Genomic DNA, 21,262 nt, shown 5'->3' with positions numbered 1-21,262 from the left:
CGCACCCGCTCGGGTGTTTGTTTTATTTTTATAAATCAAATATGATTGGTTATCTTTTTCAAATATATTTATACGATGTTGGTATTCATTCGGATTCGGGTCCCCAATTTGGTTTGGTTCGGATTTATTTGGATTGTGAGTTTTTGAGTTTGAAGATTTCAACCATATTGAGGTATTTATAAATTTTGGTACAAGTTCGGTTCGAATCTCTGTGGGTTTGGTTCAGATTCAGATAACCCGTAAATTATTTTGTAAAAGTTTAAAATTTTGATATATTTTAATTTTTCCAAATTTTAAAATAAAATTAATATATAACATATGAATTTGAATATTATATGCCAAAATATTTAAGTTTAACATAAAATTGTTTTGACATGAATATCTAGACAGAGAATCAATATATATTTTAAGTATTTTTGGAGTTTTGAATATTTTTTAGCTATTTTAGATTGGACAATTTCAAAATATCTTATATATTTTGGATAATTTTTGTATATTAAATCTAAAAATAATTAATATATTTAAATATATGAATATGATTCAAATATATTCAGACTCGTAATATTTCAGATTGGATATATACAATTAGATGACCCAATGATATGGGTTGCGTTAGATATTGGAAGATTATAGCGACCACAAAATAGAATATTCTTCTTTAAAAAAAAAGAAATATAATGATTTTATTGATCCAAGTTACTATTTACGTATATAAGAGCATCCACATTAGTGAACCCCCATTTGGGGTTCATAGGATTTTTTTAATATTTTTTAGGTGGGGTCATGAATAGTGTTGAACCTCTTAGTATTGTGCTTCTGCATTAGTGAACCTGAGAAGGGGTTCACAGGAATTAAATAATATTTTTTTTAATTTTTTTTTTGTTTTGAAATTAGTTTGAAAACATGTATAAAATATTATGCAATAAATTTTTTAAATAAAATTTATTCATTACATTGATAATTGATAATTGATGAACATACAAAGATTATTGATCGTTTCCAAATGTTTGTCATACATTTTCAACTAAATCAGCTTTCAAACGTTCATGTTTTCCTGAATCTCGAACTTCATTGCGCATGCCTAGCATGTTAGTGGAATGCAAACTTTCTCGCCTTGTGACCTTCGAACCTCTGCTCGACTCTCCTGACTCGAACTGAGAAGTATCAGTTAGACTGTATTTGCCTCGTTCGTTCTCCACAATCATATTGTGCAATATGATACAACATCTCATAATCTTCCCTAACGTTTTCTTGTCCCATAGCCGGCCTGGGTTTTTGACTATTGCAAACCTCGGTTGCAATACCCCAAAAGCTCGTTCGACATCTTTTCTGGTGGATTCTTGATGTTTAGCAAACAGCTCTGCTTTCTCACCTTGAGGAAGTGAGATAGATTGGATAAATGTCGACCAATTTGGATAAATTCCGTCAGTAAGGTAGTACGCCATACGGTAAGTGTGGTTGTTGACCTTGAATTTAACTTTAGGTGCTCGACCTTTTATAATGTCATCAAAAACAGAAGACCGATCAAGAACATTGATATCGTTAAGGGTACCTGGTAATCCGAAAAATGCGTGCCATATCCAAAGATCTTCTGATGCCACAGCCTCTAAGACAATTGTCGGCTTTCCTGAACCTCGTGTGTACTGCCCTCTCCAAGCCGTTGGGCAGTTTTTCCACTCCCAATGCATACAATCAATGCTGCCAATCATCCCGGAAAACCCGCGTGCCTCTCCAATATTGAGTAATCGTTGAAGATCTTCTGCCGTAGGTATTCTTAGATACTCATCACCAAAAAAGTGTATTATCCCATTAGTAAAATGTTCCAAACATAAAAGAGCAGTACTTTCACCGAGTCGGAGATATTCGTCATACGTATCTCCCGATTGACCATATGCGAGCATACGTATAGCTGCCGTACATTTTTGAAGTGGTGAGAGCCCTTTCCTTCCGTGAGCATTTACTCGGTGCTGAAAGTACGGAACACCTGTAGTTAGCCGCTCGACAATGCGAAGGAACAATGGTTTGTTCATTCTAAAACGCCGCCTAAACATGTCCGTTGTGTAAGTAGGATTTTCGTCAAAATAGTCGTTCCATAGTTGAATGTGGCCTTGTTCCCGATCTCTTTCGATATAATTCCGTTTCTTTGGGTTGGTGGCTTGTTCATCAAGTAGGGAGTTGAGGATATTATCAAATTCTTCGTCAAAATATTCTTCAAAAGCTTCATCTACTCCATCGGATGATGAGGACGACATTATTTGGCTACATTTGATTTTAAGATAAAAAAGAAAAGTTCGATAAGAAAATATAAAATGGATTAAGAAAAAATGGAGATGGAACAATATATGAATGGGGTTTAAGAAAAAATGGAGATAGATGAATTGTTTTTTTTTAAAATAAATCAAATGGAGATAGAACAATAAATGTGGTTTAAGAAAAAATGTGGTATTTTCAAATGGAGATACAATTCCCATATATATTATAGTCTGATTAATTTAGAAACAAAGAGAGTGGAAAAAAAAGTTAGACGACTGTGGCTGTCTGAAATTAAGCAAAGTGTGTGAGTGTGCTTACTAGAGAACAGATGCTGTCTGAAATGAATTACCAAATTCGAGATGTGGGCTTATGTGTGCTTCAGTGTTGTTGTGTGATTAATTACAGAGAAGAGATTGGAAAGATGGTTTTGTTCTGATTGTTTTGAGAGAATAGATCGAGATGAAGATGAGAGCAATGCATAAAATGAGAGTGACGATAATGTAACCCATCAGCCTTGGTTAAACAATAAACACATCAGACAACACATTCCAAATATTGAACTAAAGCACAGGTTTGTATCTAATAATTCAACTGGGTAACAGGGTTTGTATCTAACCTCGTAGTTTACACAGCTGAAGAAGCGTTTCCCTGGCTGAGTGTCGAACTCATCCTTCACTCGAACCTCGTGTATCATTCTCCCACCACAAGCGCATCTTTTGGGCATCCCATGTTCCGAATCGGAAACGTATCTCAGGAGGTTTATGTGCTCCAGTTTCCTCTTACAATCTGTTCTCTCATCTGCGGGATCCATCTAAAGCACAAAACAAGAATTGATTAGCACAAAAAAACTGTAAAATACGATCATACCAACCGTCTATCCAACCCACACTACAAGAAAACATCATCTTAACGAGGGCGGTTTTCCTCGTTATTTCGTCGTAAAAGAGGCTTTACGACGAAATAGCGAGGAAGCGCGTTTGCTCGTTACTCGTCCGTCGTAACACATATTTCCTCGCTAATTCGTCGTAACTTAGCGAGGAATATATTTCGTCGTAAAGACGAAGTAGGGCGATTCGTCGTAAAGACCACGTCAATATTCCACGAAAAGACGTCGCTACAATTCCTCGTAAATACCTCGAAATGAGTTCCTCGTAACCTACACGTAAATACCTTGAAAGAGTTTCCTCGCAAAATACACGTAACAACCACGAAACGATTTCCTCGTAAAATACTCGTAAACTTTTCCTCGTTATTTCCTCGCAAATGTTTCCTCGTAAAATAGTCGTTAATTGTTTCTCGTCATTTCCTCGTAAGGTTTCCACGTAAAGAGGTGGTACATTAGCTACGAATTTACTTCGTTTTTATTATTTTTACAGAATTTAAAAATATAATTAAAAAATAATTAAAATTATTTAATTTAATAATAAATTAAAATTTAAAATAAAAATAAATCAAATGAAAATATTTATATATAAATAAGTTTTGAATTTATATAATACAACAACCAAAAAAAAAACTAAGGGTCGTTCATCGCCCGGTAGAATTCATCACTCCTCCTCGTAACATCCGCCTCGTTATGTACGTCGGATGACTCGCCTTGAATGGGATGTTGTTGTCGCATGTTCCTCAACATGGACTCCCATTCCGGATTTGTGGCCGCAATAACGTCCAAGAAACCCTCGACTCCACCCATACGAGATTTTGTCGCGGTCAACTCGTTACGCAGCTGAGCGGACTCTCTACGCAGCTCAGTGACTTCATCATCCCGTCGCTGACCATAAGACGATGTCGCTCTCGGAACATCGTTGACGGAACCAATACCCAACGTCCGTCCCTTTTTTTTAGGGACAACCTTAAAAACAAAAAATAAATATTGTAAGTAAAAATTTAAAGTTAAATTAAATGAATAATAAAAAAATAATTTTTTTGAAAATTTACCTCCTCGTAAATCTTATCCACGTCAAGTGTGGATAAGGTGACGGGTAATCCGTCGGTAGACTGCTGGGTCAGCTGAGTCTGGCGGTCTTCAACCCGAGCAACTACGTCGTTGTAGATTTGCTCGGACTTGCCATCTACAAATACGCCCGCCTTGTTCTTGTGGGTCCTCTCGTAAAGTTCCATAAGAGAAGGGAGATGTCCCGTCTCTTTGGCCTAAAAAACAGTTAAGAAAGTTAGAATAAATTAATATATATATTAAAAAAATTATTTAATAAAATATTTAATTACCATTTCCAAACGGACACCGGCGTGGGGTTTTTGGCCCGTAGTGTGAAGCATCGGCCCGTTCCCGTGCTCATCGACCGTGTTACGGGAGTTAGAGCAAGCCTGGGCGATTCTAATGGAATCAGGAAGGCGCCAATAACGGATGAGGCCATCCCACACATCCGTGGTGAGCTCAGCGGGTTTGCCACGCTCATACCCCTTCACGATCCAGTCACCCTTCCAGTTGGAGACCGTGTCCAACAAGCGAACTTTCGCCTTCGCGTTAAACTTCTTCCTCACCCTCTCAGTGATCCCCAAGGCCCAAGTATATTTTTGCTGTTGGAAAAATAAATTAACAATTAGTTTTTTAGAAAGTATATATATAAATCATGAAAAAATTAAAGTATATATAATTAATTAATAGAAACTTACAGCGTAAATTTTGAACCACGTCTTTCTGACGTAGTGAGGCGTCTTACTCCAGTTTGGATGTGGCATGGAGAAGTAACCCTTGATCGTGTCGGTTACGTCCGATGCAAGACATCCGTCAACCCCCCACCTGGAAAATACAAATTTAAAATATAAATTATTTTTTAATGTTATAAAAGAAATTTAAACGAATTAAAAAAAATTAATGCAACATACCACAAAGTTCCGTCCGGTCGGTCTGGGTCGATGACTGGTAAACCTTCTCTGCCTGGCAGACTGAGAATGTCCTCTACAGTGTACTGCGAGTAAGGAGCACTCGGAGGCACCATCAAATCAGGATGAATATCGGCGGCCATCGGAGGTGCCATCGGAGGAGGCACAGGAGGAGGCATCGGAGGAGGCACATGAGGAGCCGATGGTGCAGTAGAAGAAGTAGACCCAGAGACTCTCTGAGTGTACTGAGTCTCGGGGACAGTCTCCTGGCCCGAAGAACTGGGAGCGGAAGAAGAGGCCGGGTCTAAACGACTACCCGGCTCACCGAAGATCTCTCTGTAATGGGCAGTAAGTCTTCCTTTTCGAACCTGGAAAAAAATGAAATTTTTAAAATTAACATCAACAATATATTTCCCAACATTATCCACATAATCAACACTAAACAACATAAAATCCGCAAACCTATCTAAATTCCCTATACTAACCACCTAATCTATCATAAACTAACCAAATTAGAGAGGAATCAGAGAGGCTAACCATTGCTACGAAATGGAGAGGAAGTAGAGAGGAAGTAGAGAGGAAAGAAAGAGTGAGCGCTCGGGTGTATATATAAGATTACATATCGTCGCAAATTCCTCGTAAGTTTACGACGAAATAGCGAGCAGTTACAAAGGCCCGTTTTTTTTTTAACGAGGAAATTGCGAGGAATCACAAAGGCCCGTGTTTTTTTATACGAGGTATTAACGACGATTTACCTTACGAGGAATTAACGAGGCTTGCTTTCCTATAAATATACCCACAACTCTCACTCTCAAACCACACACAAACTCCCAAATCACACCTTATCTCAAATCACAATCCTCAAAAAAATCCTATTCAAATTATAAATATTTGAAAAAAATAGGAAAAAGAGAAGATATTAGAATTCATGTGGGCGAGACTTACGTATTATAATTGCTGGAAGTCTTGCCACATGTTAATCTTTTTTTTTTCAAGTTTGTACACTACGAGATATTTACGACGATTTGTACTTACGTGGAATTAACGGGTTTATGTATAAATCCGTTTATGTGGTCTTTACGACGATTTCTGCTTACGTGGAATTAACGAGTGTTTTGTTTAAATCATTTTACGTGGTAGTTACGACGATTTCATCCTACGAGGACTTTACGACGATTTGTGCTTACGTGGAATTAACGAGTGTTATGTTTAAATCCCTAGAATCCGAAACCCGAAACCCGAAACCCGAAACCCAAACCCGAAATCCGAAACCCCATACCAGAAACCCCAAACCCCAACCCCCAAACCCGAAACCCGAAACCCAAACCCCCATCTTTAATTTTCTACTTCATATATTCCAAACCCCATATTTAATTTTAAGTTTCGTCGTTATTTTTAACGAGTGTTATGGTTAAATCCCTAGAACCCGAAACCCGAAACCCGAAACCCGAAACCCGAAACCCGAAACCCGAAACCCGAAACCCGAAATCCAAAACCCGAAACCCCAAACCCCGAACACCTAAACCCGAAACCCCAACCCGAAACCAAAAACCCGAAACCCGAAACCCGAAATCCAAAACCCGGAACCCCAAAACCCGAAACCCAAAACCCCAAACCCGAAACCCGAAACCCGAAACCCCAAACCCCAAACCCCATATTTCTTATTTTCTACTTCATATATTCCAAACCCCATATTTATTTTTAGGTTTCGTCGTTATTTCCTCGTTGTATTACGTTATATTTACGACGATTTCATCCTACGTGGTTTTTACGACGAATTCATCCTACGTGGTATTTACGACGATTTAGTCCTACGTGGAATTAACGAGTCCTTCGTCGTTATTTACTCGTTGGAATACGAGGACTTTACGACGATTTAAGCTTACGTGGAATTAACGAGTGTTATGTTTAAATCCCTAGAATCCAAAACCCGAAACCCCAAACCCCAAACCCCATATTCCTTATTTTCTACTTCATATATTTCAAACCCCATCTTTATTTCCATTCCAAACCACAATTCCCACATTTGCTTATTCATAAAACAAACTCCCACATTACCTTATTCATAAAACAAACCCCACATTATCTTATTCATAAAACAAACTCCCTCATCTTATTCATAAAACAAATACATCAATCGGATACATCGACATTCTCGTCATCACTAGAAACATCATCATTTTCATTAAACTCGTCTTCAACAGCTTCGTCTGTGGCATCATCGGTAAGATCTTCGTACTCGTGATTATGCGGATCAATGAGAAGGATATCATCAATTTCTTGTTCAGGTTCCTCAACTTCATTTATCTGTTCTTCTTGCAATGGTGGTTCTTCTCCACTGATGATTCGTCCTCGAGGTGTAACTTTGATTACTGCTAACCAATTTATACCTGAATCTCTCATCCGAGGGTATGGAAGGAAGCTAACTTGGTCTGCTTGTGAAGCTAAGATGAAAGGCTCGAATTTGTTGTACCTTCGTCCACCGTTGACATCAACTACACCGAATTTGTTAGACCGAACACCTCTGTTGACGACGGGGTCGAACCATTCACATTTGAAGAGGACGCATTTCAGCTTCAGTATCCCTGGAAATTCGACTTCAATAATCTCCGTCAAGATCCCGTAGAAATCTGTTTCCCCTTTCACACATATTCCATAGTTACTGGTCGCCCGTTGTCTACCATAGTCATATGTATGAAAAGTATAGCCTCGTGTGAAATACATCTGTGATGTGGTGACCTTTACAAGTGGAGATTGAATTACTTCGTGTAACCACTTAGGATAATCTGCATCGTCGTCGTCATAATCAACCTGCAAAAATAAAGAGAATGTTAATGAAATACAGATAATGTATGAAATTTTTTTAGTTAATACCTGATTCCGCAACCACTTAATGAAGTGTTGATCTTTCCTTTTGTCTACGTCACTTGTGGATATACCAGGAAATGTTTCTTCGACTTGAGAAACAAATAGGCTGTAAAATCACATTTTATAGGAATGAATCTCTCGCAATTATACAATTAATTATACTTATATGTGTTTCGAAGTGTCAATATATGTTACCTTTCAAAATAACGCATCAATGGATCTTCGCAATTGAGTAGAATATAGGTGTGTGCACTATGAGCGTCTTGTTCACTCGACCACCAAACCTCTTTAGACTTCCCACCGAGTCGCCCAATCTGGCTAAAGATGTCTGGAACACCAGCAACTGCATATGTTGGCGCAACACCACCATCATCATATCTTCTTGGAGCTCTTCTCCGTGTACGTACTTTTGACGCAAAGTAGTACGATGTGAAGTGAGAAACTTCTTCCGTCAAACTTCCAGCAATTATAGAACCTTCAACTTTGGCGAGGTTCTTTGCTTTTCCCTTCAAATATTTCATGGCTCGCTCATACTGATACATCCATCCGTAATGTACAGGTCCACGAAGCAATGCCTCATATGGGAGGTGGACAGCTAGATGCTCCATGACGTCAAAAAATCCGGGAGGAAATATCTTCTCCAAGTTGCACAATAAGATGGGAATGTTCTCCTGAAGCTGTTCCACAACTTCTTCTTTAAGAGTGCGTGTGCTCAGATCCCTGAAAAATGCTCCAATGCCTTTTATATTCAAAAAAAAATTAAACACATTGTTAGTCATATATTATTTTGTAAATTATTGTGATATAATACACTACGTACCTGCAAGTGCTTCATGTACGTTTGTTGGAAGTAGCTCCGCAAATGCAAAGGGCAGTAGTCGTTGCATAAATACATGACAATCATGACTCTTCATCCCGGAGAACTTTTGACCCTTTTCAACACATCTAGAGAGATTCGAAACATACCCATCGGGGAACTTCACTTCTGATGCCACCCAGTTGAACAACACCGACTTTTTTCTGAAGATAATCTGAATATCGGAACGGGAACTTGTCCATTGCTTTTAATATGTAACTCGCTTCTTGAGCAAATATCCGGCAAGTCCAACCTCGATTTTATGTTGTCTTTTGTCTTCCCTGGGACATTCAATATTGTATTCATGATGTTCTCAAAGAAATTCTTCTCTATATGCATCACATCGAGGTTGTGGCGCAGAAGAAGATCCTTCCAATATGGCAACTCCCAAAATATACTCTTCTTGTGCCAGTTGTGATGAACACCGTAAGAATCTGGCATATTACGAGGGACATGCCAATTACCACCCCAACGAACTGTTTCGTTAGCTCCGTAGTAGTCGATTTGCGCTTCAATTTGTTCTCCAGTTAGATATGGAGGAGGAGTGTCTCTCACAACCCTTTTGTGCCTAAACAAATTCTTGTTTCTTCGGTAAGGATGGCCAATGGGAAGAAATCGACGGTGACAATCAAACCAACTTGTCTTCCTACCATTCTTCAGTTGAAACGCATCTGTCGTTCCATTACAATATGGACAAGCTAATCTCCCATGTGTAGTCCATCCAGACAACATCCCATAGGCAGGAAAATCACTTATGGTCCACAAAAGCATCGCTCGCATCGTAAAATTCGTCTTCGTTGAACAGTCATACGTCCTCACCCCTGTTGACCACAAATCCTTCAACTCTTTTATCAGTGGTTGTAGGAAAACATCCAGGGACCTTTTTGGATGGTTCGGACCAGGTATTAATATGGTCAAGAATAGTAACTCCCGTTGCATGCACATCTCCGGTGGCAGGTTGTATGGAGTAAGAAAGACTGGCCACAATGAATATTGTCTCCCTGACATTCCGAACGGACTAAATCCATCTGTGCATAATCCGAGATACACATTCCGGATATTGCTAGCGAAATCTGGATGTACTTTGTTGAAATGTTTCCAGGCTCTTGCATCTGATGGATGAGTCATCTCACCATCCGTCTGAGTATGCTCGGCATGCCATCTCATCTTTCCAGCAGTCTGCTCTGATTGATACAATCTTTTCAATCTGTCTGTAATTGGTAGGTACCACATCCTTTGGTACGGTACCCTATTACGTCCCCGTCCTTGCGGCTTGAATCGTGGCTTCTTGCAGAATCGACATTCTTCTAGCTTCTCATCATCTCCCCAATAGATCATGCAGTTGTCGATGCAAACATCTATCATCTCCGAAGGCAACCCAAGACTATAAACCAGTTTCTGAATCTCATAATAAGAATCAGCAGACACATTGTCTTCCGGCAAGTACTCTTTAAACAAGTCCGCCCATTCGTTCATGCAACTTTCAGGTAGATTGTGATCAGTTTTAATATTCATCATTCTAGCAGCTAACGACAATTTAGAGAGACCTTCTCTACAACCACTGTAAAGTGGTTGATTCGCCGCGTTTAACATTTCGTAAAACTTTTTTGCATCTATATTAGGTTCTTCATCTTCATCATGAGCTACGAATGCATCAGCTACCATATCATGAACCCTATCATAATCTACCATCTCCTCCTGATGGTAACTATGTTCATTATGCAAATGATGATCAACCGGTTCTTTTTCCTGAAAATTGCTATTACTACTACTTGCTTCATTCTGATCATAATTAAAACCTTCTCCATGTTGAAACCAGATATAGTAATTTGCCGTGAAACCTCTATTTATTAAATGCTTCCAAACATTTTCACGATTTGCCAGTTTCGAATTGTTGCATTTCCGACAAGGACATAACATCTTACCACTTTCTTGGGCGAGCGGTGTTGAATCTGCTTGATGCATAAATGTCTCCAGACCCGCAAGGTATTCTTTCGTCACTCTCCCGTTAGCATCTCTATGCATATACAGCAACTCGTAAATAGTCCCGGAGCCAGCCATTTTTTTTCTTTCACGTTTTTTGTTGTTGGTGTGTTTAAAATGATGTTCAAACATCCATATTTATAGGAAAATTCGAATCTGGTAGTTGTAATTTTGCTATGAATTTACGACGAAAATTAATTAGGTGGGCAAAAAAAACGTGTAACACCTATAAAGTTGGTGGATTCAAAAATTTTCTCGCTAAATACACGTAAACTATTACCTCGTAAATACCACGCAAAGTTTACGTCGTATTTACGAGGAAATAGTTTTTCCTCGTAAAATACTCGTAAAATTACATCCACTTTACGACGAAACAGTTTTGTCGTTACGTTACGAGGAAATAACGATGACTTTAGTTTTTCACGTAAATTCGTCGTAAACTCGACGCAAATTTACGAGGATTGTTTTTCCTCGTTAATTTTCGTAGTTAAGCATGTGTTTTCTTGTAGTGCCAGTTTAATATATCAAACCACAAATCGAAACCCCCAAATTTTTTTTTAACCCTAATTCGAAAAACCCCTATTCGATTTTCAATCCGCAAATCTCGGACCATTAATCGATAAATAGAACCCGTAGACGAGGTTATACAACCCTAGATCCAAACACATCTCGATTTCGAACCCTAACCCGAGATCATAAAATCTTTTGACAATTCACAATGGCGATATCGACAACAGAAGGCTAATATCTAAACGTCAATCGACTCGGAACTCACCTCTGGTCGTGGAGGAGACAATCCGGCGCCGAATCGATCGAGAAAAGGGGAGAAAATGGGTGAGAGCTCGGCGTCGCAAATGAAATCGCCACACAGAGCAAACCCTAGCTTTCTCGCAAAAATGAGAAAAATGATTCTCTCTCCGCGTTCAAGCGCGTGACCTCTACTCCCCTTCACCAATCAGAATGCGACACCTGTGCTGAACCTGTATCGGACGGGATCACAGGTAAGAGGCGGTTCGCCAAATTAAACCCAATTTCTCATTTATTTTTATCCAAAAGGCCTTAAAACCTGAGTCCATGAACCTGTTTAAAACCCTGAATGGGGTTGCTCTAACAGTTAGATATTTAGGGATCTTATGGCCTATAATCAGTGCCTATAATGAAGGCCTAGTATCTGCAACTATATCGTATCTATAGGAAATATTAACCAAAAAGGAATAATACATTAATGGTGAGTCACGACAATTATACGTATCAATAAAATAAGTAAATCAAATTGAGTTGGTTTGATAATTTAATATGAAAGATTTAAGTCAGTGGCATGTGATGGTAATTATTGTGGAAAAGTCAAGTTTAAGTACAAAATGTTTTTAGTTTTAATAGATTAAGATACTTTATATTATTTTTATCTTTCGAGTTTGAGAATTATAGGTATATTTGGGTTTTTTAAAAAGTTCATATAATTTAAATGGATATCCAAATCCGAAACTTGCAATGATCCTAACCAAATTTAAGCAAATGCTACTCCTACCTATTTAAAATATTAATTTAAAATTTTAGCTCGGATTTTTTGGATTTGAGTTTTTAGATTAGGGAAATTGCACCTCATACACTACACTTTTATCCTAATTAACCAAACACCCTAAATCCCACAATGTTATACTTTTTCCATAGAGAAAAATGAATCAAATCATAGGTATTTTCATTTGTTTAGGGTTTTCAACCGATTGACTCTTTAGATTATCCGTTATGTAGCTAATTGTCATCCACTAATATACATTTACACTTCCAATCGAATACGAATTATCAATTAAAGTTCATATCTGAGGTTTCAGATTTTTTTCCAGACCTAATGTTTCATATATCAAGAAGAACACAGAGAGATCAAGACCATAAAAAGGATTAAGTTCGGTTAAATGTTTTTGTTATGTAAGTCTAAAACCATACATTCAATCTACCAATAGGATGTTCTCAGCCTTTTTTTGGTCCTCGCTCTAATCTAATCGAGCCGGTTAATTAACTTTATGAGGATTGTTTGACCGTATACTACAAATAACGTGTTTGTTTGACCGTATACTACAAATCACGTGTTCCTAAGGCTTAAAAATATTAAACTGAATATTGTAGGGCTTTACCCCGAAAGGAGCCCTTCCAGAAATTCTCGAAGGCCCAAGACAAGCTTAGGCCCAGGAGGGGGTTTGGAAATAGTTTTCAACCAGCAATAGACGCGCCTCGGTTAGTACCTCATTAGCTGCGTCATTGCCCCAAGCGCAAAGATAATTACTAAAAGACAGAAGGCCCTTTTTTTATACGGAAGCGAAACAAATCAGCTTGACATTAAGTTCCGATGTGGGATGTTTCTCTTTTACACACCGTGCCGTTTGCGAATTATTTTATTATTTAAACAACTTGCTGGTCTCTTGCGAGCTTGAAACGTCATAAAAGAACGATCTCCCCATCACCCAAATCCTCCAAACCCCCCCCCCCCCCCCCCCCCCCCCCCCAAAAATCAAGCTCTTAGGATTAAACCGGTTTTTGGTTTACATGTGAAATAAAATTCGTCAATTTACTTCGCAAATCCAAGTAGTGTGCTTACCAGTATTTCAAATGATTTCACGAATTGTAACACACGATTCTATGATTAGGACCCAAAAAAGCAAACCAAAATGCTTATGAATTTAATATAACCGGATTAAACCGGTTTCTGGTTTACTTTATAAACCTAAAGGTTGCATAAAATTGGATAGTGTACTTCAACAGTTCAACTAAGAGTATGTTTACCAAAGTTCAACATTTGAAAAATACTGTATTTTCAAGCAGTGTAAACAAGATTTAAACGAAAAAGCTGAAGATTTACTTTATCAGAAAGCTTTGGCTCTAACCGGAGTAAACCAACCGGGTCTCTTATCTTAACAAGTACAACAAGCATATGCTTAACAGAATGTATAAAAGGAAAGTGTTTTTCTGAACTCTGAAGAATGTAAAACAAGGTTTAAGATAATAAGATGAAGAAGACCAAGAAGAAACCAAAAGCTGGTGATTTACATATTTGATTGATTCTCGACAAATAAACAACATCAAGAAACCAAACACACAAAGCCTGTCTCCTCCTCTGCACCGATGAGATAGATGAACTCGTTGGCTGTCTGCTGTTTATTTAGCGGTTCTGGAGTGCTTAATGAGCCAATCAATTACTGCATCGATGTTTATTGAGTCCTTACACGAGATCATGTAACAACAAACCTCTCTGTCTGCTACGGAATCAAGCCCCCTGCATCAAAACAAACCAGAGTCATCCTCAAATTCAGACCGGTCTCGAAAGAGTTGTTCCCAGTAAAAACTTACAGTTGATCAACCAAAGCTGGCTTGGAGAGAGCTTCAGACTTATCAATCTTGTTGCCTAGGATCAAAAGAGGAATGCCGTTCAAGGACGGCTTCGTTAACAGATCATGCAACTCACTTCTTGATATGGGTACACTGTCTCGGTCTGCGGCATCAATCACATACCTGCAAATATTACCAACACAATACATCAAGATTTGTCTACCAAATAGTAAACTTCAAAGATATCGCAGAAGGACATAGTTACACAATGGCGGAAACTCCACGACAATAACGCTCCCACATGGTGCGGAACCTTCGTTGACCTCCAAGATCCCAAATCTTGATGGTAACGTTTCCTTTAGTGACTTTCCTCATGTTAAACCCCACTGTTGGTATCATATCTTCACTGTAACCTCCAGTCTTTGACCAAATCCAAAGGAAACAAGAACCCGTTTAATCTAATGTTTGAGAAAAAAAAACACACTATCTATGGAGGATATGAATTTACACACAGCGATGGCATTGACAAGAGAAGTCTTTCCAGCATTCTGAAGGCCAACGAGTGAGAGCTCCATCTCTTGTTTGAAGAACAAGCTGGCAAATATAACAACATCAAGCAAATACTGATTTGTGTTGAAATTATAATTCAATACTAAAAGAGAAACCAAGGCACAAGAACATCTAAAGGAACAGTAGATTGGTTAATGAAAATCAACTCATACAATGTTTATGTAACAATAAAGGGTACACAACCCAAGAAAAGTTGTAAGATTTTGAAACAAAAGCAACACAGTTTCGTCGACTCTTTCTGAGGTGACTGATTAATTATAACTACACCAACTACTTCACTTAAACCAACTTGATTAATAAAAGAGATGATTTTTATACAAAATCTCAACACAAGGGGTACAGAGAGAAAGTATTACCTCCTGAGCCAGTTTAGAAGCGAATCCCATAGACCCATCCCCCAAAGAATCGATCTTTTCGACGATTAAACACTCGGATTATTATCTTACCCCTAGTTCGATTGTGTTGTTTCTGGGTAAAAATGAGAGAAGCAGAGCGAAGAGGAATCTGTGACCTCAAAGGGTAAATATATATATATTTTGGCGGTTTGTGAAAAACGGTGTCTCTTCAGTCTCTGTCACGCTTTTGTTGCTGCCTTACATGTCACATATTCATCATTTTTCTTTGTTTTTTCTTTTCCCTTCGCACAATAATTCTCAAACCAGGAATCTAATGTAAAAAGCCGTTCTTACGACGGCCAAATATCAGCCGTTGGATGGATCGAATGTTTTGGTTTTAGTGTGGTGAACATGACAGAGAATACAGCTCTTCCGATATTTCCGAATTCTTAACAAAAGGCCCATTATTTACTTAAATAGATAGGAGGCCCAAATATTGGTTACACTGATTTTGTTTGTCCTATAGAAGGTTAGAGCTAAACATAAAGAATATAGGGATATCCAGCGGATGGTTGGTTCCATTTTTTTGACTAAAAGTTCAGTTTTCTTTAAACAAATTCAATTCGTTCAAAAGGAATAAAAAATAAAGCAACATTTACTATAGTGGGTTGTTTCATTTTCTCTTTCTAAAATGAATATTGCAAATAAATTTCATTTTCAATGTATCATCAATTATTAAATAACACCTTGCAATTTCATTTTTACTAATGTTACTCAATTGTTTTTGCTAAATTTCAGTTTTTTTTTTGTTTTAACAATTATCCAAGGTAATTATTATTAAATATAAATTAATCATTATTATCTATAAAATTATTAAATAACATAAACAAATAAACAAATAATGTTATATACTATATTCTATAAAGAAGCATCACATATACATTTCTTCTATAAGTGATTTATAAAAGTGTTTAAAAGTAAAAATGATTTTTATTTATCTTTGATTTTTCAAAATCGAGTTAAATGTTCTTAGAAAAAAAAATCCATGTTGTTAGATATAAACATCTAATTAGATGAAAATATTGATTAAGATTTTGAAAGTAATAGGATAATATTGATATATATAATTTATTTTGGTGAAAGAAAATAATACGTAAAAGTTAACAATCCATTTATAATTTAAATAATCTAATTTCACAAAATAAGAATGTAAACAGTATATCTTCAATTGAATTAACCCCGTTTATCGCTTCACTAAGCAATAATAAAGTAGAATTGGAGCAAAACATTCTTAAAAATGAAGTAAAGAGTGAAATATGAATTAAGGCTGAAAATGGTCTAACGCTTACAGATGCCAAATTATTTGACCATGATATGATATGGGATTAATCAGAAATTATTTTACAAGTTTTCATCATGTTTTAGTTTATATAATTTGATGTTGATTGAAATCCTTAATTTTTTGTTTTGACTGGCTCTTATTATCATTGGCTATAAAAGTTAAAGTACCCTAAAGTAATTGTTTAATATTATTTTTTGATTTTTAATGAAGAATAATTGTAAATTTTATTTCATCTTTTTCATTTAGGTTAGAAAATTCTGCAACTCTCTAAATAACAGCCGCTTTAATCATTTGCAGTGTTTTTTTTAACTCAAAACTAATAGATTTTGCTTAGATTATTGATTTTAAAGTTAAAAAGAGAAAAACAATCAAGTCCTTTCAAAGTTTTTGATTTTTCAACCTAAATAAAGGCACATTGCAACAGTATTTTTGCTTGCTTAACGGTCACGTCTTTGAGTTCTATATGGTGTGCTTATAATGAAAAAAAATATATAATATATAAATAATGATGTGTCTTTTTGATAGTAGTAATAAATTCAAGAATTATTACTTTTTAGTAGATAAAAAAATAGATCAGATTTTATTATAGCTCACATGACTATGAAATCATCTGTTTTGGATCCCTTACAATTTGATTTTCTATAAATAAACTTTAACTTTAAAAATAAGTAAAATGTCTTTTAAACCTATGAAGTTCAAGTTATTTACTAACATAACCACTCATATCTAAACCAATTTTCCTATAAAAAAAAACAACCTGATTTCTAATCTTAAACCCCCAATTCCCTCTCACATTTCAGTTCTCACACACGAACAACTTTCCCTCTCCAATCACGCTTCCAAAAATCCATCCAAATTCAGATTGATTTTCATCTCTTTTATCTCCATCTCTCCCGTCCTCTTATCCACAATCTTCATCTCCTCCATTTTCGTATTCTCCATCCCATAATACTTTGAAAACATGATATTCACCGAAAAGAAGAAGAAAAATAGCGATCCAGCAAAAAATGGATCAACATAATCATCCTCAATCAATTCTCAACTCATATGAAACCAAATTTCATCTTCAATATACGAAATTTTTGACAAATAAAAACGTAGAGTATTACTAGTATAATTAAAACTGGTATAACTAGTACAACTAGAATGAGTTATAGTGCAATTAGAACATGCATAGCTAGTATAATTGGTACAACTACAACACACATAACTAGCAAAACTTTACAATTAATAAGGTTGTATTTGGTATTTGTTTTCAGCGTGCGAATGATGCTATAAAGAGGATGATATAAAACCAATGAAACATGTTGGTCTAATGTCCTCTACTTGGATGTGTCATATTAATAGTTTATTTTCTATAATATTTGATTTGAATAATGATTTTGTTTTCATTTGTACCATTTCCGTAAACTTCATCTTCATCTTTTTTGCTCTCGAAGCCGAAGAAGGCAGTTGCGAAGCCGGAAAAAAATATAGTAGGTTCATATATGTTTTGTAGTATCCTACATGATCCATTCGGGTATTTTTTACATCTCATATGAGATATGGATCTAGTTTTTCGGTTCGGGTTCGGATCTCGGATTCTTGATTTTATGCAAAATCCATCATGAGGCCGAAGATGATGTATATGTAAATACTAATATGCAATATCGGATCGGATATCCATACTTAAAAATGTTAGGTATTTATGATTTGTTTCATCTCTTACGGATATTGGATATTAGTATTTAATTTGATTTAGAGTTATAGATATTCACATTTTCGATTCATATCGAAATGAATAACGAATCGTGGATATTTTTTCCACCTAATTATATCTAGTGTATGTTCAGGAACCATAAAACGCGCACGAGACAAGATGTATCCAAGAAACATACAAAACCATAATTATCTCAACATAAATAATGCTTACGTAACAAGGCACACATACTTCTCCCGATGGTTACATCAGAAACATATATTGAAATAATTACACATGCATCTCGTTCGAGGAGTATATAACAATACATTTGTTTAGTCCTTTTCTTCTCCAACAAAAACTATACTAATAATTGTTTTTAGGGGCAGGAGCAGGAGAATGAGAAGAAGAAGAAAGAAGAGAAGAGAAAAGTTGATCGGCTAAGATTTGATTAGCTGAATCGGACGGATGGAACGCGTCCCAGAAAACAAAGTCTTTACGGTTTTTGCACATCTTTGAATTGGGAAGACAAAGCCCTCCAACACTCGTGTCCACGTTGCAACACGACGTGTTCGCTACCTTAAATCCTGCGTTTATTGTAAAATTGCGTTCGTGTAAGTGAGTAAAACGCAAACTAGGACTTTACAAGCATTAAAAAAAGAAACAAAACGCAAACCACGACTTCATGAGACATGAGGTAAAGAAAACAAAACGCTAAATATTGATTTTGGGACAATGAGTAAAATTTTCTTACCGTAGCGCGTGGGGTTGTCAATGAGATCGAGAACGGCTGGATAAGTGTCGGCAAACGCAAATTTAGCTCCGGGAAGGCGTTTGCTGAGATCTTCTAGAAGCTTCGTTGTTCTTGTATTAAATTCCATTACCCATTCGTTGACACGCTTGAGGCACATACCTGTCTTCGATTTTACTCTCTGTGATGGGATGCAGCCTAATGGACCTAGCCCATGAAATATAACCTTCCTCGCTCCTAGTTTGTATATTGTCTGCTTCCCATCATATTTCATGTATTAATATAATTAACCAAATAACTCGAATGTAATACTTTAGTTAACTGAACAGTAGACATGTGTTTTAAGAATGATAATTTATCTGATACCAAAAGTCATTTAAAACTAAACTGGTGTCGCAAAATGTGAGCAAAATTTTATATATTGAAGACCTGCAAAACCTTTTCTATGGATTATTCACATTTTTGTTTTTTTTGTTTTGACAATTTTTACTTGGTTATTTATCTAAAAAATTGAAGATTTAAATTAATTTACGAAGTTACTATATATGAATATATCCCTAGTTTTAATGCTTGTCAAACTAGATAAAATATTAATGAATATTACAAAAGTTAGAGTTTATTACAAACGGGCACAAAAACAAAAACTTCAGCCATGCATTGAGAAGACTAACCATAGAATTTGGGAAAATACAAAATGGGAGCTTTGTATTTTGGATTTCAGAAAATGAAGCAGAAGTAGAAGTTGGTTGGGATATATACCGTGAGTTGATTGTCTAGAGTTGAGGTCAATAGTTCGACAAATTCATCATGTGTATATTGCTGCCCATCTGCCATAAATGGCTGCAAGAAATTGTTTACGTAATCGTTGCTTCCTATATATTTAAATTGTAAAGAGAAAAATTATGTTAATGATGATTGTGATTAAAATACTTCTTTTAAAACGAAAAGGAGAAGAAACTACAGAACCAAATTAAGTGGTCTAATTAAAAGCTATACCCAAGCCAATGAAGTACATGGCATCATTAACATGCTTGTTGGCAGCTCTATCTCCAATTTTCGCCCTAATAACCTCTTTAGTTTTCTTGAAACAATTAATTTGATCATCAAACGTCAACCGTTGGATCTGCTCGATCACAGTAAAAGCAAAATTTAAATAACTGAACTTTATAGAATTTATAGAAAAGAAAGAGAAAGATAAGAGTAAATACAAAATAGACGCCAGTTTCGTTGAGGATACCAGCTCCACCGGATGCGTAATTGATACCGTTCAGAAATGCGTCATCGTTTCGTGATAACGATAGATATGGTGGTGGTGATGGGATTCCAAGCTTCGTAGCTACAATATGCATATCAATGTCTCTGGATGTTAGTGTAAGTAGGAATATTTTCACACCTAATTAATCAAATCTAAAATAGATTTGGTTCTATTAAAATAATATTTACTTATTTAATTAAGCCGAAATCAAATACCAAGCTCAACTGAAAATAAATCTGATATTGATTCAGACCTTACTCTAAATAAAACCATTAAAATAGAAGTAAAAAAAATTCTTTTTAAGGTAAAAAAAAATTCAAAGTAGAAATGGGTAAAAGAATTGAATTATATATATATATATATATATATATATATATATATATACATATGTATATTTTAGTATAGATGGCCACATCTACATGAGAACTAAATACATGCATGTGTACATCTTTATATGCATATAGGTATATGAGGGAAAGAGGGCGTCTGTACATATGATATCCCCGATTGTCCGACCGTTGGTGAATCTTCCGGTAGCTTGGCCGCCGGAGAAATCAATTCCATACCACGGAAAGTCTGATCTCGCCAGCGAATATTGCAAATAATTGTTGTTACCAACTTCGGTTAATGAGTCGCCAAATATATAGGTTATAAGAGACGTCGTTGAGGCTGATTGTGCAGCCACGGAGGAGGAGATGACGGCCACGAGAGCCAGCCTTAGAATCATCATTGAGTTTTGGGTTACTTAATGTATTTTAAAGTTTGGACAGAATATGTGTGATCGAGTGTTGAAAATATATATAGTGATGATGGGTTCAATTTTATCCATTTAATTATATTATATTGGTCATGCCCATTACAGCAAGTTTGTATATGTTAGGTGATTATTTTCTTAACCAGAGAAGTTGCTTGATTTTTACCTTTTTATTGTTCTAGAAAACCGAATTTCTAGAGAAATATCATGGGTGGGAAAATTGTCAGAAGATACATCTACTTTTAAGTGAGAGTCGTCAGACTCCGAACGTTTTGAGAACGACTGTTTGAAAAGTATCGATGCACGTTTAAATTGTGTACCTAAAATCGTTTGGTTAGGTCCAATTCAATCTGGTTTGTTCGATACAAATCCAGTTTTTGGTTCCGTATCTTTATTTTTTGTGTGCACCAACTACTTTCGTTAAAAAACTTAACCGGTTAAACCGGATGCAG

The 21,262-nt window shown here is 36.3% G+C and overlaps 3 protein-coding genes and 1 non-coding gene across 5 annotated transcripts; all 4 read right to left on the bottom strand.

Annotated features, from left to right (window-relative positions):
* Positions 1-39: 39 nt before the first annotated feature.
* Positions 40-3,220, bottom strand: LOC111202674. 2 transcript variants are annotated; one of them, XM_048754774.1, is made up of 2 exons: positions 2,572-3,220; positions 40-2,259 (listed from the first exon to the last, which is right to left on the bottom strand). In XM_048754774.1, the coding sequence occupies exon 2, from the start codon at positions 2,250-2,252 to the stop codon at positions 1,011-1,013; it is 1,242 nt and encodes a 413-aa protein (XP_048610731.1). In that variant the 5' UTR covers positions 2,253-2,259; positions 2,572-3,220; the 3' UTR covers positions 40-1,010. The 2 variants fall into 2 exon arrangements, with proteins under 2 accessions (XP_048610731.1, XP_048610732.1); XM_048754775.1 differs by having other exon boundaries at positions 2,603-3,220.
* Positions 3,221-12,928: 9,708 nt separating this feature from the next.
* On the bottom strand, positions 12,929-13,079 carry LOC125586503. The gene has a single exon (XR_007323032.1). It is a non-coding gene; the product is annotated as a U4 spliceosomal RNA (small nuclear RNA).
* A 668-nt stretch (positions 13,080-13,747) lies between these two features.
* On the bottom strand, positions 13,748-15,338 carry LOC106437000 (ADP-ribosylation factor-like protein 8c). The gene is made up of 5 exons (XM_048754773.1): positions 15,052-15,338; positions 14,638-14,719; positions 14,391-14,545; positions 14,147-14,308; positions 13,748-14,072 (listed from the first exon to the last, which is right to left on the bottom strand). The coding sequence occupies exons 1-5, from the start codon at positions 15,087-15,089 to the stop codon at positions 13,955-13,957; spliced, it is 555 nt and encodes a 184-aa protein (XP_048610730.1). The 5' UTR covers positions 15,090-15,338; the 3' UTR covers positions 13,748-13,954.
* Positions 15,339-18,233: 2,895 nt separating this feature from the next.
* LOC106437002 (GDSL esterase/lipase At5g37690) lies at positions 18,234-20,855 on the bottom strand. The gene is made up of 6 exons (XM_013877943.3): positions 20,549-20,855; positions 20,010-20,137; positions 19,798-19,924; positions 19,561-19,673; positions 18,805-19,054; positions 18,234-18,637 (listed from the first exon to the last, which is right to left on the bottom strand). Exons 1-6 carry the CDS (start codon positions 20,784-20,786, stop codon positions 18,417-18,419), a joined length of 1,077 nt encoding a protein of 358 aa, XP_013733397.1. The 5' UTR covers positions 20,787-20,855; the 3' UTR covers positions 18,234-18,416.
* Between the last annotated feature and the right edge of the window lie 407 nt (positions 20,856-21,262).

This window comes from Brassica napus, chromosome C4, assembly GCF_020379485.1.
Source record: "Brassica napus cultivar Da-Ae chromosome C4, Da-Ae, whole genome shotgun sequence".
Taxonomy (NCBI): domain Eukaryota; kingdom Viridiplantae; phylum Streptophyta; class Magnoliopsida; order Brassicales; family Brassicaceae; genus Brassica; species Brassica napus.
Note: the sequence above shows the minus strand (reverse complement) of the source record. Positions and strands in the feature narration are given on the sequence as shown.